At 40.6% G+C, this 20,952-nt stretch overlaps 1 protein-coding gene and 1 long non-coding RNA gene across 8 annotated transcripts in view; one reads left to right on the top strand and one right to left on the bottom strand.

Annotated features, from left to right (window-relative positions):
• The window catches only part of LOC144341545 (uncharacterized), a 30,903-nt gene that overhangs the window by 1,586 nt on the left and 8,365 nt on the right, over positions 1-20,952 (top strand). The window contains exon 2 of the long non-coding RNA XR_013418550.1: positions 19,811-19,886. This is a non-coding gene — a long non-coding RNA (uncharacterized LOC144341545). The remainder of the gene's footprint in view (positions 1-19,810; positions 19,887-20,952) is intronic.
• CR1L (complement C3b/C4b receptor 1 like) overlaps positions 11,584-20,952 on the bottom strand; it is a 101,187-nt gene continuing 91,818 nt past the window's right edge. For 4 of the 7 annotated variants that reach the window (XR_013418497.1, XR_013418499.1, XR_013418502.1 and 1 more), the window contains exons 18-19: positions 19,788-19,869; positions 11,584-12,814 (exon numbers count right to left, since the gene is read on the bottom strand). Coding sequence is in view for 3 of the 7 variants with exons in the window: in XM_078005120.1 (XP_077861246.1) it covers positions 19,817-19,869; positions 20,863-20,886 (77 nt within the window). In the remaining 4 variants the exon portion in view is untranslated. Of the gene's footprint in view, positions 12,815-19,787; positions 19,870-20,800; positions 20,887-20,952 lie in introns of those variants that run through there. The other 3 variants (XM_078005120.1, XM_078005122.1, XM_078005134.1) reach the window with 2 other exon arrangements.

Genomic DNA, 20,952 nt, shown 5'->3' with positions numbered 1-20,952 from the left:
GTGGTATATCAAATAAACATCTTAGTATCTTGGATTATAAAATTCAGACGCTCCATGACAGCAATTAAAGCAGGTACAATTAAAGAGATAGTAAATAGGAAACTCAATGAGGGGAAATTATTATTTCTGTTAATGTATGGTGTGAAAGAGTTATATGACAGACATGTTCTGTGGCTCAATGCCAGCACTCATTTGCAAAAGTGGATAGTCTATTTATTGTCCTCTGCAACAATAAATGTTAAAAATTCTCCATCTATTTTCAGGCTTGGAAGAAAAATGTCTTTTTTCTCATGAGGAATTTTATTATAAACTATAGAAGAAAAAATATGGCTAGTGTTTGATTTCCTAGTTTCAAGTGTCAGATAAGATTCAAAGATTGATATTTTATTGAAACTTTCTTTCAATCAGTAAAATTTCTATCCCTGGGGTTAATCAAGCCATTCTTAACATACTCGAAGATTTTCACATTAAATATTTAAAACTTATTTTTATTTGATTCAACTGAGGCTTCATTTGAATGGCTCTGAGCCTTGTTCTCTACTTTTTGGATAAGTTTCATGAGTCAGGGATAGCATTTTCTCGTTATATCTACAGTGCCAAAATCTATAATAGGTATACAATGAATAACTGGTAAATGTTGGATGAAATGAATGGTTCTTGTGGTCAAGGGCATTTAACATGTCTCTGCCAGTTCTCCCCCAGCATGAGTTTACCAAATGCCCAGAAAGTTCTGAGAGATTTTTTTTTTTTTTTTTTTTTGAGACGGAGTCTCGCTCTGTCGCCCAGGCTGGAGTGCAGTGGCGCGATCTCGGCTCACTGCAAGCTCCGCCTCCTGGGTTTACGCCATTCTCCTGCCTCAGCCTCCTGAGTAGCTGGGACTACAGGCGCCCGCCACCGCGCCCGGCTAATTTTTTGTATTTTTAGTAGAGACGGGGTTTCACCGTGGTCTCGATCTCCTGACCTTGTGATCCGCCCGCCTCGGCCTCCCAAAGTGCTGGGATTACAGGCGTGAGCCACCGCGCCCGGCCGAGAGATTTTTGATTTAAATAATTTTAGACCCTAGAAAACAAATCGAGATCTGTCTGTAAAAGGGATGAGCTACAAATGTCTGCACAGCAAACTTTCCTAAATCAGGTGTTGCAAGCTTACTTGTAAAGTGGACCTGTGGTCTATCCCTTAGCCTTGAGATCATTTTAGTGACCAATTCAAAGGGAGGCTGTCGACAATGAACTTCCTGAGGCCTTAACAGGGGTAGAGCTTGAAGCCAAAGCTTTGAATGAAGTGGATTTACGAGATTAAACACTAATGTTTCCTCCAACTCCTCCTATAGATTTTGTCAAACTGCCAAAGAGAAGAAAAGGAGAGAATGGAGGATATGTGTGTTTGTGGACCACGTTTGGAACTATGGGATCTCCTTTAAGGGGCTTATGAAGGGTAGTGTGGGTGGTGGCTGGTGTGCAGGGATGTCATTAAACTGTGGCCAACTCTTTTAAAATTTGATGTTAGGGCCGGGCGCGGTGGCTCAAGCCTGTAATCCCAGCACTTTGGGAGGCCGAGACGGGCGGATCACGAGGTCAGGAGATCGAGACCATCCTGGTTAATACGGTGAAACCCCGTCTCTACTAAAAAGTACAAAAAACTAGCCGGGCGAGGTGGCGGGCGCCTGTAGTCCCAGCTACTTGGGAGGCTGAGGCAGGAGAATGGCGTGAACCTGGGAGGCGGAGCTTGCAGTGAGCTGAGATCTGGCCACTGCACTCCAGCCTGGGCGACAGAGCGAGACTCCGTCTCAACAAAAAAAAAAACAAAAACAAAAAATAAAATAAAATTTGATGTTAGATGTTTCTTTGCCTCATAAATTAGTATACTGTATTTACATTATGCTTTTCAGGAGCAGGTGTAGTAGTATGAATGGGCCTCTATTTGCATCTACTAAGCACCTGCCAGCCAACTGACCTTTATGGTTAGCTGTGTCTGATCCTCTTTCCTGTTACTATCAAGAGCATTTTTGTGGCATTACATATGAACACAGGGATTATGAAAACAATCAGGTATAGAAAGAGGTGCATTTCTCAGAAGGAATGGATAGTATTTTGTTTCCTCTTGGCTTTTGAAGGCTTTAAAAACATAAGTATATTAGAAATTATATTCCATAAGTCGATTTGCAAAATAAAAATAAAGTATTTTACTCCTTTCTCATTGTAATGGTAGAAAGAAAATTTCATTTAAGCCTCATAAACTTTATATACTTGGTGTGCCAAAAAAGCAAACAAAACAAAGAATGTTAGTACTAGGAATAGCTTCAGAGAGCAATTGGTGTCCAGCCCCTGCTGATAGGGCTCCGATGTGCGGAGGAACACCAGGTTCTTTGTCTCGCATTGAATTGGAAAAAACAAGATGGACACATGTGGAGTGGTTTTAAGGAGTGGAGAGTTTAATAGGCAAGAAAGAAAGAAGAAAGAAGGAAGAAGCTCCTCTGTATGGAGACAGAGAGAGCGGGGCTCCAAAGCCGAGAGTGGAGACCTCAAGTGGGGCAGAAGCCAGCCAGATATATGTAGAGGCTGGAGGAGGTGGTGCCCGACTTGCACAGGGCTCAGCGTATTGGTTTCACTAGGCATGTCATTCACATAGCCTGCGAAAAAGCTGGCCTTCCCACCCTAGTCTTTTAATTTGCAAATGCAGGGCACCATGATGTTCTACACGCGTGGGGATATGTGGGGCCATGTTGCCAGGCACATGTTGGGGCAAGGGCAAGAGGACAACCATGGGAATCATCATGTTGGGTGGGCCCAGTTTCTAATGGCCGGTACTTGCATATCTAAGGTTGCCTGCCTGGCTCTAAGGGCCTGGGCTTTTCTTTTTGACAAGAAACGTTTCTGGAGCTGCTTTAAAACAAATGAAAACTTTCCAAGGACCCCTTTTCCTCTCTATATGTCTAAAATAATTTCTTAATAACTCCTATCACATTCTCCCCCAACCCCCCGAGGAGACAACCTAATTGCTGTTAGGCGGTTATTGGGTGATGACTTCTTCTGGCTACTTCCTGCTGAAAATGGACGTCAAATGGGGAACACCAGCTAGGGCTCTTCCTGGGGTCTATCTAAGGGTTCTTGGAAATAGGGTGTGTCCATGCGTGATCCAGTTTGCAGCACCCATTTGGAGTTTGGTTGCTTCTAGAGAAGAAACAATTTTGAGTTACAGTATTGAGTATACAGGGTTTAAGTATTAATACAAGACATATAAGCAAGAGAGGGCTTAATAAAGGGTTTAACCAATTCCATAAAGAAGACTGGAATTCATTAAAGAGGGATTGTAACTACCCGGGACTAAAGCCTGCATTTTTCCTGAGCTTGTTGATGATTTAGATTTGATTTTTTTTTTTTTTTTTTTTTTTTTGACGGAGTCTCGCTCTGTCGCCCAGGCTGGAGTGCAGTGGCGCGATCTTGGCTCACTGCAAGCTCCGCCTCCCGGGTTCACGCCATTCGCCTGCCTCAGCCTCCCGATTAGCTGGGACTACAGGCGCCCGTCACCATGCCCGGCTAATTTTTTGTATTTTTTAGTAGAGACAGGGTTTCACTGTGTTAGCCAGGATGGTCGCGATCTCCTGACCTCCTGATCCGCCCTCCTCGGCCTCCCAGAGTGCTGGGATTACAGGCATGAGCCACCGCGCCCGGCTAGATTTGATCTTCAAGTACCTGTAGATTTTCCTGTACTTTAGTAGAGGTGTTAATACAGAAGCAGCATGTTTCATTTGAAAGTGCATCACTAATTCCAATAAAAAGTCCTAGCAGACTCAGTAAAACTTTGATGCTTCCTTTTTGTTAGTAACTATTATCCCTCCTGTAAGGATAATAATTAAGCAAAATATACAGCAATGGAAACTTTCTGTCCAATATTTCAGTTAGAAGATGCTACCATGTATAACTCCATCACATACAGTAGAGTGAGTATAGCAATTGCCACAAGTGTGGTGTGGTAGATAATTTCCATCTAAAATTTTACTTTCTAAGATATACAGTTTCCCTTTGGGGTTTGTGAAGTTCCTTGGTTTTATTTTCCCAAACAAAGAAACCTCCAGTTTATGGGCACCCTGCTTACTTTCATTACCTGGCAGAATTTGCAGGATAATTGCCCAGAATTCGCATATTGATCCAGATTTTTACATTACCCATCCTTTTTTGTTTCTTCCAAGTTGCAGGAGATCACTTGATTTTCAGGAATAAGCAGGGTTAGTTTAAAATGTAGGCAAAAAGCTTAAAAACAATTAATGAAACTAGGATTTAATGACAAATATGTGATAAGCTTTGGAGCATAATTTCTCTCTCCAGTCCTCGTTTTTGGTAAAAAACAAATTATGATAGGACCATGTGTGTTGTTTGTAGAATAAACTTTAATCTTATACTTGGCCTGATTACTTGCATAAAATGCAGCAAGAATGGTTATTTTTACATAGGCCTTTTGGATTGGTTTTGATGAAACTCTGTTCCATAAGGAATTCCAGATAAGACCTTCAGAGCCCACCATGGGTTTGTATCCACAAATACCTGTGAGTTGGGTGATCCTCGCCTCTTGAGATCCCAAGATAAACTCGGAACTCCCAGACCTGTTAGAAAGTGACATTCTTTACTGACCGCAGGTTAGGAACTCTGTGCAGGGACTGTGTAGACAAGGTATGAGGCCAGTTCTCCCCAAGGGCTTTTTATTGGCTCTGCATGTCAAGCTTGATTCCTTAAAGGGAAACACATCCTTTCAGTCAAAGCCTTGGTAAAATAACCAGTTTTTCCAATTGTGTCCTGTTGAAAAAAAAAAAAAAAAGGATTCTTATTGCACTGATGCAAACAACTATATTGCTATAAGTTAAGAATACTCACAGATAGTCTCCAAATTCCAGAGGAAGCAGGCAGAGAAAAATAAACATGCTCCAAATTTTGTTCACAGTAGTAAACCTTACTCAATTATTAAAGGCCAGAAATAGCTTAAAATAAGTTTCCTTGACTCTGAAAAAAAAAAACAAGGACCAGCAATATTCCAAGCAAAAGTTAAAAAGTCTGCTTTAACTTTCTGAGTGCAGTCCCTTTAGTTAACTCTTGTTTAATATCTGCGAACATGTCAGTTCTTTTTTTTTTTTTTTTTTTTTTTTTTTTGAGACGGAGTCTCGCTCTGTTGCCCAGGCTGGAGTGCAGTGGCCGGATCTCAGCTCACTGCAAGCTCCGCCTCCCGGGTTTACGCCATTCTCCTGCCTCAGCCTCCTCAGTAGCTGGGACTACAGGCGCCCGCCACCTCGCCCGGCTAGTTTTTTTGTATTTTTTTAGTAGAGAAGGGGTTTCACCGTGTTAGCCAGGATGGTCTCGATCTCCTGACCTCGTGATCCGCCCGTCTCGGCCTCCCAAAGTGCTGGGATTACAGGCTTGAGCCACCGTGAGTCCTGTGCGTCCTTTCTCTATTCCAGTGTTACAGTGTTCAATGCTGTTAAAAACCTGCATTTGAGAACACTTGTTAAAGTCCTTAATATAGCTGGGTTATAAACCGTGTTTTGAGAAGAAACAAAGCAAGACGAACAATTATCTGTGAATGGCAACATTTCCCAGATAGTTACAGTTAAAAACATGACTGAAAAAGAAGTTTATTTATCTCTGTGGCTTCCAGTAATTTTACCCTTAATTATGACTGATAGCATATACTTAGACATTAGAATTTTGGAAATCCCATCTAATTTTGGAACACATATTATTCATCAAAATATGGCTTAAAAGAAGATTGGACATCATTTTGGCAATCTCATATGACTAAACATGTCAAATAATCCTGTTTACCTCTTTTCTGAATGTTTCAGGGGCCCTCTGAACCATCCAAAAAGCCATCCCTCGGGAAGGAAAATTTTGAAACTTGAAGTTTGATTTTGAGATGACTGTTAAAATGTTAGAGGTTTAGAACACTTGATGTTATGAAATAGAATTCCAGATTGCCTTAAATTATTTTGCCAAAATGATGACTCAAAAGGCAAAAACGTTTCGTTAGCCTTTACTATGACATGAAAATCCTGTTCAAAGACAAATTTTAGCCTTGCATTAGTTTGTTAATGTAAACCCCAATTTGTTTAAATGAAACCTTATAGATTATTCCATCTAATCCAATTTGACCATGAGGTGAAAGCTTAACAAACTTTTTATAACCCTTTTACTAAAGGGCAGTTTAGTGTTTTAAGACTTCCTTGCTATACTTTTATTTCAATGCTCAATTTATGAAAAGACCATATAGATACTATGGGAGAAAACAGTGTAGTGCTTCTATCATGTATTTCATTGCAAGGCAACCCAAAACCAATCGGCTTATTTTGTAATTAGCCCATCCCTCATGGGAGTCTCATCTCTTAGTTGGGGGTGGGATGGGGTGGGGATGTTTCCATATCTTTCAGGAGGCCAAGAGCATGATTCTCTGATTTATAACTGCTATTAGCTATCCCTTAAAGTATATTTCCTACCTGGTTACTACACACCAAAGCTCTCTCAAAATGCGAAGTAATTTTTGATACCCCAAAACTCAAAACCGTCAGATAACACAATGCAAAACAGAACACAGCCTTTGATTTTGAGAGGGATCTATCTCCTTTTAATTCCTGGGGTTTCATGAGGAAAACAGTTTTGTTTTTTGTTTTTTGTTTTTTGTTTTTTCCCCAAAGTGGCGTCTTCGGTTTTTCCCAAGGAATCCCATGCTACCAGAAGTTTTCCCAAGGAGTCCCATGCTACCAGAAGTTATCTTAGGGCCTCTCATGCATGCATTAAGAGTGGTAAGACAAAAAATTGAGAAAAATGATTCAGCTGACAGAAGAGTCTTTTTCCAGAAAAAGTTTTAAATATACCTATAACTTGAATATCGACTTTTAATTAAGCTGAGCACTCTTTAAGCAAATTCTTTTAAACTCCTTGTTACTTGACTTTAGCCACACCAAGCAGTTAAGATTTTTACTCTTAAACCTTACAAAAAGTAACCTCACAGGTGAAACCAACAAGCCTTAAGTAGGTTATGATTTAACTACAAGTGTACAAGGTATTTTGTAAGGGGAGATAGGCAGCTCTTGAAACTCATTGCCAAATTGTGACTGAGACAGCGAAGGAGATCCAACCCAAACAACTCCATTTTTTTTCCAGCCCCCAAGCTGCCTTTGCCCATCCCTGGGCATAGACTGAACCAACTTTGTAAGGAGTCTAGTTTACAGTGTATAGTTTAAAACAAAGATGATAACAGCACTTTCTTAAGATATACTCCCCTCTTGCCAGGGGACCAGACCAAGAAACTAGCCATAAGATTAGAAACCATGACTTAGGGGTAATGCAGCTGGAGGCTACAAGATTTTGACCCTCTCAAGATGAGTGCTTAAGATATTTTGTAAACCCTGCTCATGATGGATTAGCTGGCACCACCCACATTGACAAACTGGCTTATCTGACTTTGTGGCTGTCACCCAGGAACTGACTCAGCACAAGAAGACAGCCACCATTGTAAAATGGCAGAAACTAAAACAAAGTATTGCCATGTGGTTACAGGTTATGTTCCCAAGGACATGAAACAAGATGGAGTCCTGTAGCCAAGTTCGTTACTGACCGTTTTGTTGGGCTGCCTTGAACAGCAGGCTTATGGGGTACTGGGCCTGCATCCTAACCTAAGATACCCTTTCTTTGACAGAACCATACAGAAAGACATGCAGAGCACATCAGATTGTCTGCAGCTTAAGACCAACCTCACAAATCCTTTTTCATTAATTATAATTTTACAGATAATATAAATTATGATCCTTATTATCCCGTTTACTGGTTTGCACAGGGAGAGAGAAGTCAAAAGCCTGACTAGTAAGAAATTTTTACCCTTTTGCCAGCATATCAGGCTTCTGGGTTCCCTTCCCCCTTGGCTCAACTCTAAGCCAAGCATTTTAAGGTTTGGAAAATTAACATTTCCCAGGTTGGAAGAACATTATGAAAGAGATAGAATCCATTTTAAACTGCAAAAACAGGAAAAACACCTTAGAAAGGAGTTCCAGTTAGGGTTGTCAAGAGGTATTGGCTCTTCCTATTGGGAATGGTGCTTCCCCTATTTCTTTGCCTTCCCTATTTTCTCTTTTCCCTTTTGGCCTACTATAGGAGACATATTGCTCATCTCCAAAATTCTCTTCTGCTTGCAGAGCTGCCTGTTTTAGCTGTAGTTAGGGTTTGGCTTAGAAACAGCATAACATTCCTCCATGAGAAGTCAAATACTTGAGTTAAATTTTGGAAAGCTTCTATATACCCATCAGGGTTGTCCGAAAATAGTCCTAAGACTCCTTTTACTTGTCTGAGGCCCTGCAATGAGAAGGGAACTTGAAGGGCCCCCAAATAAGGGGGATCCTCAGATGGTTCCCCTGTAACTTACTTCTTTAGTTTTGGGGAAGTAAAAAGGCCATGCCCTTGTGCAAAAGAAAATAGGCCATTTTTCTTCAAAGTTTCAGGGTCGAAGGAGTCCCAGTGCTTTAAAATACACTCCAGGGGAGTGCATGTTAAAAGATGATTTGTTATCCATCTAGAAAGAGAAGTGAGAATAAAAGCGTCCTTTTAGTCTCCTTCCTTTCGGTATGTGATCCAGGATAGAGACAAAAACAGTAGAGGGCGTCCCCCCAACTATATTCCCTCCAGGGTTCCTGGATTCCCAGCACTTGTTTAAATGTGCCACCCATGACTGCAGGCGTTACCCTCCAAGCTATGGCACCAGAGGAACTAAACTTTTGGGCCTTAGTCACGCCGTCCCCAAGCAGTCTTAGTCCTCTGCCTTTTATTTCCCTTTGACCTCCTAGACTTGTGTGGCCTGTGTTCCTTCCTAAATGGATTTCAAGAAAAATCACGTAATTGGGCAAGGTCCCTGTAAGGGAGGGGGCATGCTAGATTGAACTCTATATCCTGCTATTATAGTCCGTGCTAAAGCATTTACCCACAGAAAAATGGTTCCGGTTAACTTCTGGACTTAAAATTCCCTCACTAATTAAGTACTGTCTTAATAGGAGACAGAATACACGCCTTAAAGGAACATAGAAACTGAATGTTCGTTTTTCTGCCAGTGGGACAATATGGAGACTAAAATGTGATTGCAGAAGACATCTTGCTCCTAACTGTTAAAAGCAGAGCTTTCCCGTCCACAGAAGTAGCAGTAGAAAAGTGCAAAATGGAAAAGTAGCAAAGCTGCAATGTACTGCAGAGAACCAGCAATGTGTCTCATGAAGAGGATTTTTATTTCCACTAGGTGGCTTAGAAATACCATGTGCTCGCCAGAGAAACGGTAGAGAGTAAGAGACGTTTATTAAGTTACTGCCTGCCATGATTCGTGATCTTTTCTAACAGACCATGAACTGTTTTTGCCATGAACTGTAAAGATTCCTGCACATTAGACACACAGAGAGAGGGTAAGAGACCGCTGAAAAGAGAAAGTTTGGTGACAGGGTAGCTGGAAGACAGCCTTGAGATTAAAGGACAGATTTAAAGTTGAGATCCACTCCATACTCACCAGTCTGATGAATGAATTTCCTTTCCTGGCCCATGCACCAAAATGATACGGCTCTGAGGAGTGGAGGAACACCAACCAGGTTCTTCATCTCATATTGAATTGAGAAAAACGACACGGACACACATGGAGTGGTTTTAAGGAGCAGAGAGTTTAATAGGCAAGAAAGAAGGCAGAAGCTCCCCTTTACAGAGACAGAGGGTGGAGGGGCTCCAAACCCAAGACAGGAGACCCCCATGTGGGGTGGAAAACAGCCAAATATATGTAGAGGCTGGAGGAGGAGGTGTCTGATTTGCACAGGGCTCAGGGGATTGATTTGGCCAGGGATGTCATTCACATAGACTGTGAAAAACTGGCCTTCCCACCCTAGCCTTTTAATATGCAAATACAGGGCACCAAGATGTTCTACACATGGGGAGATATGTGGGGGCGGCCACATGGGCAGGCACACGTCCCGGCTAGGGCAAGAGGAAAACAGTGGGAATTACCATGTTGGGTGGACCCAGTTTCTAATGGCTTGCATTTGCATATTAAAGGTTGCTGGCCCAGCTCTGAGAGCCAGGGCCTTCCTGCTAGACAAGAAACATTTCTGGAGCTACTTTAAAAGAAACTAAAACGTTCCAAGTACCCCTCCATCTGCCTAAAATAGTTTCTTAATAACTCCTATCACACTGCTTTTCAGATGTAAATGTAAGGTCAAAGGTCAGCAGAATTGTTTAATAATACAAGTTGGCAATAAAGTATTTTATCATAATATATACAGTATTTCCCATTATAACTGATGTAATTAAAAAAATCTTTTGGCTTTCTTGCAATTAAAAACTCACAGGGGATGTTGCAGTGAGCCTAGATTGCACCACTGCACTCCAGCCCCAGGGCAAGACCCTGTCTCCAAAACAAAACAAAACAGAAGACACAGGCATTACATATTTATTAATCATATTGCTCAGTGACCTACCCCATTCTGGAACATAAAGAACACAGGATTTTTTTTCTTGTGTTGGGAAATTTTAATTCTAAAAAAGGCCAATTCCCAAACATTTAGTCTTAAGTCCTCTTTTAAAAGTTACTTCTTCAAAATCCCAAGAAATAAGAGATTTGCTAACGATCCAGATAAGCAAAAGTCCTATCGAGTATCTCTACATGTATTTCACTGCCTACTTGCTCTTCTTTCTTGGTGACCTAGCTGGATGTCCTTTGCCCATTTTTGTGGAGTGGAGAGAAGTTTGGTCTTTGAATTTTTAAGCACTCTCTAAATAATAAAACAATTACCCTTTGTGGTATAAGTTGCATTTTTTTTCTTGCAGTTTATCAGTTGATTTTGTCATGCACGTCTGTGTGAAGAGACCACAAAACAGGCTTTGTGTGAGCAATAAAGCTTTTTAATCACCTGGGTGCAGGCCGGCTGAGTCCAAAAGGAGAGTTGGCGAAGGGAGATAAGGGTGGGGCCGTTTTATAGGATTTGGGTAGGTAAAGGAAAATTACAGTCAAAGGGGGTTGTTCTCTGGAGGACAGGAGTGGGGGTCACAAGGTGCTCAGTGCGGGAGCTTTTTGAGTCAGGATGAGCCCAGAAAAGGACTTTCACTAGGTAATGTCATCACTTAAGTCAAGGACTGGTCATTTTCACTTCTTTTGTGGTGGAATGTCATCAGTTAAGGCGGGGCAGGGCATTTTCACTTCTTTTGTGATTCTTCAGTTACTTCAGGCCATCTGGGCATATATGTGCAAGTCACAGGGGATGCGATGACTTGGATTGGGCTCAAAGGCCTGACAGATTTTTCTTAGGCTGTTTTTTGTCCTATCTTGCATGATTTAAAATTGAAATTCAGGTTCATGTCTATCTCTCTCTTTATATTGTTGTCAAAATAAATGTGGCCGAATTCACCTTTGAAGCAACTATTAAACAGAATTATACAGAAATAAGCAGTAATCATATATAAAGCTATTATTAAATATCCAGAAATATTCTGATGTTTTCTAGAGGTCGTTAGCATAGCCCATAATAACATAACAAATTTTTGATCTCTAAAGATGTAGACTGGTTAAAGAACACAAAGTCACTTATTTTAAAAATGCCAGAACATGTTTATTATTTTGATAAATATTTTTTAAATTGTGCTTTTAAAAGTTAATTTAGTATATTCTGAATTCATACAAAAGCTACTTACTTTTATAATAACAATTATTCTTTCATTTCAATTTTTATTGTTCTTTTTTATACAGAGCATAGTACTTTTGAAATAAAGCTTAGAAAATATCCAAAGCTCACTGGGCACGGTGGCTCACGCCTGTAATCCCAGCACTTTGGGAGGCTGAGGCGGGTGGATCATGAGGTCAGGATACTGAGACCGTCCTGGCTAACATGGTGAAACCCTGTCTCTACTAAAAATACAAAAAAGTAGCCGGGTGTGGTGGCGGGCACCTATAGTCCCAGCTACTCAGGAGGCTGAGACAGGCGAATCACCTGAACCCGGGAGGCGGAAGTTGCCGAGATCATGCCACTGTACTCCAGCCTGGGCAACAGAGCAAGAATCTGTCTCAAAAAAAAAAAAAAAAAAAAAAAGAAAGAAAGAAAAGAAAATATCCAAAGCTTATATTCCAAATATTTCTCTCAAGTGGTCTTAACCACAGTAGTCATTTAATGCCTTTTTAGTACATTAATTTTTTTCCTAGAGAAAAAACTGATATAGCATATATTTCACTCCAAACTGTTTAAAAGACTAGGGTTCTGCTCTATAAAATAAAAGGAAACTAAGGGGGAAAAAGTACATTTGTAAAAAAAAACACATATGTCAAAGAAGATAGGCAGAAAATGAATCAAAATATTAGGAGTGGTTATCACTAGGTAGCATAATCATATGTGACTTATTTTTCATAACTTTCTGCATTTTCCAAGCTCTCCTTAATGAGCCCATTCCATATTACAAATATTTTAAAAAAGAAAAATGACCAACTTATAAACCAGCAATTCCAGGCAACACCTTATTTCTTTAAGTAATTCAAACCATTATCTATCTCCTAAAAGCAGTCTTTTCCCCTGACTAGGTACTGTGTGCGTTTAGCACGAGGCAGAAGGGTGGGGGTTTCACAGTGATGCACACAAAGAGGGAGGAGCTTTGCTAGGTACTGGGGAAGCGGCAGCATCTTCAAGTGCACATGTCTGCATCTCTGTGAAGTCACTTCAAAGACTTTATGAAGCCCAGATTTGATTCTGTTGAAATCGATTGGCTCCTTTCCAACCAAAATTGTATTTGAGATGTTCTTCAGCTGTATAGTACTTTGTCAAGGAAGGACACTGAAATAACAGGATGTTTTCATTTAGTTAACAGCATGGTCAGCAATTGAACTACCCAGAATTTACAGGCTGATAATCGTGATGCTAGAATTTCCGTATAAATTACAAGGTCATTAGAAGTGTTTATTGTCCTCTGTGATGGCTGCTGTGTAGGACACAGAAAGTATGGCACAAATGGAGACATTAGTAAATAAGAGAGAGATTAATGATTAACTTGACCTTTTCCTTTTTTGTGTCCAAAGAAAAAGTGTTCTCAGAGTTGAGCTACTAAATAAAGAGCCTCATTCCATTCTAGAAAACGTACAGGTCACCCATAACAGAAGAAATTTTTTTGAGTCTCTTGTTCTAAACCACAGTGGTAGCAGGGGGCAGAAATAGTAACTGGTCATCTTGGAGGGGTCAGCTTCAGAAAGCATGTCCTCCTCTTCTAATTACAGTCAAGAATGAGCTGCAGTAGTGGATTTAGTACGAGGTATCCACATGCTTCCCCAGCCATGCTGCAGCCTCTCGTTTTAAGGCCGAGAATGGTGTCCTTCCACCAATTGACGAACCTCCTGATGAGGCCCTCTAGTTCGTCTGCTCCCCAGTTATTACTGCCACCAGATTCCTTATCTTCGTTCTTTTTCCATCTCACAAGACTTCCCAGCATCACCTGTTACCTGTATTCCTCCAAACACTCTCATGTCCAACTCTCATGTCCAACACACAGCTATGTCTTTGGAGCCTGCCTCTTTACTCCGCCCCAGAACCTGGGTGCACAAGGTCTTAGCTTGGCACAGATTCTAACTCACTTCTTGACTAGCATGTTTTGCCACAGATGATTCACGTTGTTCCTGTGGAACACTGTGGTCAAAATTCCAACCTTAAAAGGGAAAGTTGAAACAAAATTTTTAAGGACTTTATACCTACTAAAAGGTGATCAGTAGTTAGTGTACACAATTTGAGGTGTAATTTGATGTAAAACAGTAGTATTTCCAAAAAGATGAGGCTAACTGAAATTTTCGTAAATTCATTTTTCAATTGTTTAAGTTGCTCAGTTGATTGCTGAACATTTCTCATTTGATGATACTCAGAGATTTTGGGAGATGTTTTTTAAAAAATCAATTTTTCTCCCTAGAGAAAGTAAAAACTGATATAGCATATATTTTTTTAAAATGTCTCTTCATCAGAAGCTAGTTTAGCATGTGAAAGAAAACACACATAAGCACAATGTATGGTACATTGTAAGTGGCTAAGAATACTTTAAGAGTAAGCAAGTAAATGAATGCAATAGCGTTAACAGGCAAAAAACAACACATGAAATGTCAAGTGGTTATGTACTGTTATCATGATGGGAGAAATGTTTGTCATTTGGTGAAAAAATAGCAGGATTCAATATTGTGCAATCAATATAATCTCAAAGTGTAAATGCAAGTGTAAAATAATATGCAAAGAAGCTTAAGAATACTGCTAGGTAGAGATTATTGCAGGTAATTTTTACATTCATTTATATTTTCCCCTATTTCTTGTTTTTAATAATGATGAGATATTACTCTTAAAATACATTAGTTTATTTTTAAAATAGTATAGTTAGGAAATCTGAGTTTCAAAGAAAAACATTATTTTGGACTAGAGTTGTTTAGGATAGCATCTTGGTTGAGTGAATTCAGAGCTGGGTTAATGGAATTTAGATAGAAACAAAGGTGAAAAAGGCACATGAAATCAATAAGCGTGATATCATTTAAGCAGATGTGCTTATCAAATTCAGTGTTTGTACAATGGACTGAATGTTTGTATCCTTCCAAATTTATACGTTGAAAATTTATAGGATCTAATTACTTCTCAAATAGCCCTTGTGAATGGGACTAGTGCCCTGAGAAAAGAGACCCCCAAGAGCTCCCACACTCCTTTTCTCTGATGTGAGGACACAGAGAAAAGATTGAAGTCTATTAACTAGAAAGCGAGCCCCACTAGACGCTGAATTTGCAGTTGCCTTGATCTTGGACTCTCTATCCACCAGAACTATGAGAAATAAATGCTTGGTTTTTAGAAATGAAATAACGTTTTTAGGGACAGGGTCTTGCCATATTGCCCAGGCCGCCCTTAAACTCATGGGCTCAAGCAGTACTCCTGCCTCAGCCTCCTGAGTAGCTGGGACTATAGGTGGGAACCACTGCACCCAGCTTAAATGCTTATTGAAACCACCCAGTCTATGGAGTTTTTGTTATAGCTGCCCAACTGTCTATACCAACAGACTGTGACAGTTTGTATATTAGAACAAGGAGTTCTAATGGAACTCCTTGGAGCCTTGAAACCAGGAGTAAGTTTAGGACAAGCTAAAGATACACTGTTTAACTTGGTAAAGAATTATGGCAGAAATTTTCCCTTGTGGTAACACTCTTAGTGGTGTTTATCTCACTCATTCATTTGGTAAGTATTTATTGAGACTCTCTTTGTTCCAGGGACAGTGTAGATTTGTTTTGAATCCATTGGTGAAGATAGGACAAAAATCCCTGACTTCATGGAGGGAGAGAGAGAATAAACATGGAACATAATTATTTAATTAAGGGTAATAAAAGGATAAGTATACAAAAAAAAAAAAAAAAGCAGGATAAGAGAGATTAGGAATGTGGGAGTGGGGGTCATACCGTCTTTACTAGGATAGTTAAAGTACACCTCCTTGAGGAGTATTTTAAAGGTGAGATGATTTCTTTTTCTATTTTTTTTTTTTTTTTTCTGAGACAGAGTCTCGCTCTGTTGCCCAGGCTGGAGTGCAGTGGCGCGATCTCGGCTCACTGCAAGCTCCGCCTCCTGGGTTCACGCTCCGCCTCCTGGGTTCACGCTATTCTCCTGCCTCAGCCTCCCGAGCAGCTGGGACTACAGGTGTCCACCACCACACCCAGCTAATTTTTTTTTGTATTTTTAGTAGAGACAGGGTTTCACCATGTTAGCCAGGATGGTCTCCATCTCCTGACCTCGTGATCCGCCTGCCTCAGCCTCCCAAAGTGCTGGGATTACAGGCGTGAGCCACCACACCTGGCCATGGTGAGATGATTTCTGTATGTGAATTCCATCCACTTCTGTCTTAGTTTCTTTCTTTTTTTTTTTTTTTTTTTTTTTTTTGAGAGGGAGTTTGGCTCTTGTTGTCCAGGCTGGAGTGTGGTGGCGTGATCTTGGCTCACTGCAACCCTGCTTCCCAGGTTCATGCGATTCTCCTGCCTCAGCCTCCTGAGGAGCTGGGATTACGGGCGCCCACAACCACACCTGGCTAATTTTTTGTATTTGTAGTAGACACGGTATTTTATCACATTGGCCAGGCTGGTCTCGAACTCCTGACCTCAGGTGATCCACCCGCCTCGGCCTCCCCAAGTGCAGGGATTATAGGCCTGAGCCACCACACCCAGCCTCATTTTAGTTTCTCAGTAAGTCTCCGGACTGCTTATGCAGTTTCTGAATTGTCTCCAGTGTTTGAGGTAGACGTCAGCCTGAACCCCTCCAGACCTGGTGTGATAGTGGCTCTCCCATAAAGCAGGCCATCTTGTTCTATTCTACACTATTCTATCTCCGTCAGTCTTTTTTAGCTCCAGGATTAACAGCTCTTCTGACTTGAGGACCACTACGATACTCTCCAGTCATATTCTGTGTTTCCCACATGGCTTCCTTCTTCTTTGCCATAAGGCCCTTTATGCCCTTGTGTTTCTGTGAGGAAAGCTTGAGCTCCAGATAAGGAATAATCAGCCCTCCTCACATAGCCACAATGACTTAGCTATTGGCCACACCCACTCAAGGAAGTATGACTGCATGATTAATCAGCCCAACTCCTTCCAAGAGAAGGGACCTCTGCCTTCTGATTATTTAAGTTTATGACTTTCTCTTCCCAATTTTAGCTATGTGTTATTTCTAACAAGAAAATCAATGGTATTTTGTTAGAGAAATGCACTCACTATCCTGAAACCACCTTTGCAAAGATTATGAGCATGAAAGAAATCTAACACGGCTGACTTCATCTTGCTTCCAGCCTCATGGGTGAGCTGGCTTTGCTCATTCCTGGGTGTAGGCCAAGCTAACCATGAAAGGAATTTAGTTTATAATTTAACTTTGGAGCAAGGATAATAACGGTCTCTTCTAAAACTAGCTCTCTCCTTGCTCAGGGCCTGAAAGCTAATGAAAGGCCAAGAGATTAGGATTATGAGAGGGACCTGAACTCTGCTAAAATATAGGCATAGTTTTTATAATCCATTACTGCTCAGAGATTTGTGACTTCCCTAATTGTTCCTATAGATAACATCACTATTATAGAATGTAAGATTGGTCTTCTGAGATGTTTTTCAGGTTTTTGCATTTGGCAACTGACTGACTCTACCTGAACCTGTGACTCATGACTCAGCTGGTCCTGTGGCCCCCAACCAGAGGTGGATACAGCACATGAGGACCATTTCCCACATCCCCATCCCCAACCAATCAGCAGTACCCATTCCCTAGCTCCCTTCCTACTAAATGATCTATAAAAACCATTGCTCCTGTGTTCTTGGGGAGACTGAGTTGAGTGATAACTCCAGTTCTTCCACATGACTGGCCTTGTGTTAATTCAACTCTTTCTTTACTGTAATATACCATGATCTCAGGGAATTGGTTTTGTCTGTATGACAGGCAGGAAGAACCCTTCAGGCAGTTACAGTCCCAAGAAGTGAAACAGGTCAAAAGTAAAAGTTTAGAAAATGTTTAAAAGTTTTCCTGGATTGCACATATATAATAGGTTTTAGTGTGGGTTACATAGATGTTTAGGAGGTTTACCTCCCTGACCTTTAAGTCTAGCAAGGATCATGATCTTTCTTTCTGCCACATTTCTGGTAGCCACTGGTCAGAGAGAATGGTTGTGCCATGGACATTACACTTTAAAAGAGTATGAAAAAAATAGGAGGCAGGTTTTACGAGATGGAAAACATGAAGAAATGGTATATGCTCTGAGGTTGCTTAGGCTATACAAGATAATAATTTCTAAGGAAATAATTGTATAAATGGTTATTGAGTCATGTTAATCAACTGTAGTTGATTAACAAGGAATGGGCCATGAAGAGTGAAGAATGACATAGTTAGAAGGGTGGAGATATTCAAATATGTTCAAGATATTAAAGCATCTTTAATATTTTCAAGAGGAAGAGACAATCATTTCCCCTGTGTGGTTTCAACTAGAGACTGGTATAGATACAAAAAATTAGAAGCCCTAACTTCTTTAATTCAGACTTAGTAAATTTTTTTTTAACATTAACTCACAAATTATAGTGGTACTTAATAAGAAACTTTAAGAGAAAAATGTATTGACACAAGTACTTTGTTAAGGGAAAGTGCCAAGCTACTTACTTTTTCTTTTTGTAATGGAAAAGAGCAAAGAATATTTATATGTCAAGCCATAAAATATAGAGAACATTAGTTAGGAAGGATAATGATTTAAATTTAAATGTCAACCAATTCACTATTTTCCCATGAAATTGAGTTCCTGGCCGGGCGCGGTGGCTCAAGCCTGTAATCCCAGCACTTTGGGAGGCCGAGACGGGCGGATCACGAGGTCAGGAGATCGAGACCATCCTGGCTAACACGGTGAAACCCCGTCTCTACTAAAAAATACAAAAAAAAAAACTAGCCGGGCGAGGTGGCGGGCGCCTGTAGTCCCAGCTACTCGGGAGGCTGAGGCAGGAGAATGGCGTGAACCCGGGAGGCGGAGCTTGCAGTGAGCTGAGATCCGGCCACTGCACTCCAGCCTGGGCGACAGAGCGAGACTCCGTGTCAAAAAAAAAAAAAAAAAAAAAAAAAGAAATTGAGTTCCTGACTAGGTTGTTTACAGCAAGATCTACTATGACAAACTACTTTTTAAAAGTGTATTGCCATCTCTGTGAAATACAAAAACTTCAATTGCTGTATAGTTTGTTGTAGGAAACTGCATTGTTTAGAATATTTCCTATAGAAAACTGTTCACTTAAAAGTTACACATTCAGGTATTTTTATTTTTATTTTTTTTAGACGGAGTCTGCTCTGTTGCCCAGGCTGGGTTGCAGTGATGCGATCTCGGCTCACCACAACCTCTGCCTCCCAGGTTCAAGCAATTCTTCTGCCCCAGCCTCCCGAGTAGCTGGGGCTACAGGCACACGCCACTATACCTGGCTAAGTTTTTGTATTTTTAGTAGAGATGGGTTTTCACTGTGTTGGCCAGGCTGGTCTCAAACTTCTGACCTCATGATCTGCCTACCTAAGCTTCTGAAAGTGCTGCGATTACAAGCGTGAGGCATCAAGCCTGGCCCTCAGTTTTTTATGGGTATAGAATTTGCTCATCGACCTTATAACATTGTTATTATTGATTCTGGCCTCACTGGTGTTGTTATACTTTAATCAACCATTACAAAAGCTGCGTATGTTTTCTTTCCTGTCAAAGACATTTCTTTATTCAGATCTTAATTTTTGCAAGTTTTTTTTCAAGTGTAAAAAGTTAATAGTGACCTCGCACAGTGGTTCATGCCTGTAATCCCAGCACTTCGGGAGGCTGAGGTGTGTGGATCACTTGAGGTCGGGAGTTTGAGACCAACCTGGCCAACATGGCAAAACTCTGCCTGTACTAAAAATACAAAAATTAGCCTGGTGTAGTGGCACATGCCTATAGTCCCAGCTACTCAGGAGGCTGAGGCATGAGAATCCTGGGAGGTGGAGGTTTCAGTGAGCCGAGGTCGCACCACTGCACTCTAGGCTGGGTGACAGAGAAAGACTGTCTCAGAAAAAAAAAAAAAAAAGTTAATTGTGTTTACAAAGTATTTGTTCATATATTAAAATACCCAATGGAAAGTCTCAATTCTTCCCCACTGGCAGGCTATGTGTGCCATAAGTGACCCAATCAAACTTCTAGTGCTATGATAGGATCTGGGCTTAGAGGTCAGTGTCTGCAATGTCTTAGCAAAACTAGGATATCAACAGTTTACATTTCTTGGGATAATATGGCTATACTTACCCTTACCCTTTTCTGTACTTTAGAATTATTCAAGAGAGGAAAATGATGAATAAAATAACGAAGATCGTACCGGATAAAGTGCCTAGGCAGTAAAACAAGGTAATTACATGCATAGAAAATATAACTCATAGGTTTTAAATTCTGTCTTAGTATCCAGTCCCACTACAGATTGCCAGTGCTTTTTTTTTTTTTTTTTTTTTTTTTTTTAAGATGTAACTATACATTCTGCTTTACTCTGGGTTTCTATAGTATTAGTCTTACTCCCACAGGGTTATTATAGTTAAGGTGTGATCTGAGCTGTTTTGTAACCTTTAGTCCAATATCAACTTTTCCAAAAGTAAGTGAGAACCACGATGGGGCAGCTGGCCATCAGCTCTCCATGGCCCTGCCCGTGTGTCTTGCCTAAGGCTTAACACACAGGCATTTCATTGTGACAATACTGGAATTTTCTGTCTTGTTGAATTATATATGTAGGTCCTTTGTCCATTTATTGATTGTTAAAGTGCACAGTCTCCACAGGTAGGTAGACCCAGGCTATCCCATTCTGTGGTCTTGGGCAAGTTACCTAAACCCTCCATGTCTCAGTGTCCAGATGTGTAAAAAGGGATGTAAGAATACCATGCCACAGAAATTCCCTTGGAAGCAAACTCTATTACAAAACTACTCTTCTAACAGAGGCAGATCACAGATATGGGCTCAGAAGACTGATCTTGTGGCTTTCTATTTGTGCAAATGGGCACAATCACCATCTGGAAGCATACTCCAGGTTATAACCCAAAGAAGAAGCTTCATTCTCCCACCACATTCAAATAAGTTATTTTTGACACTGTTGAATGATTATGCATTTGTAGTGGTTCAAAGATAGTAAAGAACCTTTGAGGAAGGTTACTCAGTAACCTGGCATATGATGATGCCAGTTCCACCATATCCTGGCCTAAACTCATCATGATTTTCTTTCTAGTTGAATTTACAACTCAAGATATTTTGATCTCTCTTTTTACATTTCATTCATTATAAGTAGGTACTTACTGTTAAAGATGCCAGAATTCCTCATCAAACCCTTCATAAAACTTACCAACTATAAGAGCATCATTTGCACCTAAAACGAAGAGAGAAGTCACAAAAACATCACTCTGGCATGCAACATAATTGAACAGGACTTCTC

The sequence above is a fragment of the Macaca mulatta genome, chromosome 1 (assembly GCF_049350105.2).
Source record: "Macaca mulatta isolate MMU2019108-1 chromosome 1, T2T-MMU8v2.0, whole genome shotgun sequence".
Lineage (NCBI taxonomy): Eukaryota > Metazoa > Chordata > Mammalia > Primates > Cercopithecidae > Macaca > Macaca mulatta.
The sequence above is the reverse complement of the archived record's forward strand: the minus strand, read 5'-3'. Positions and strand labels throughout refer to the sequence as shown.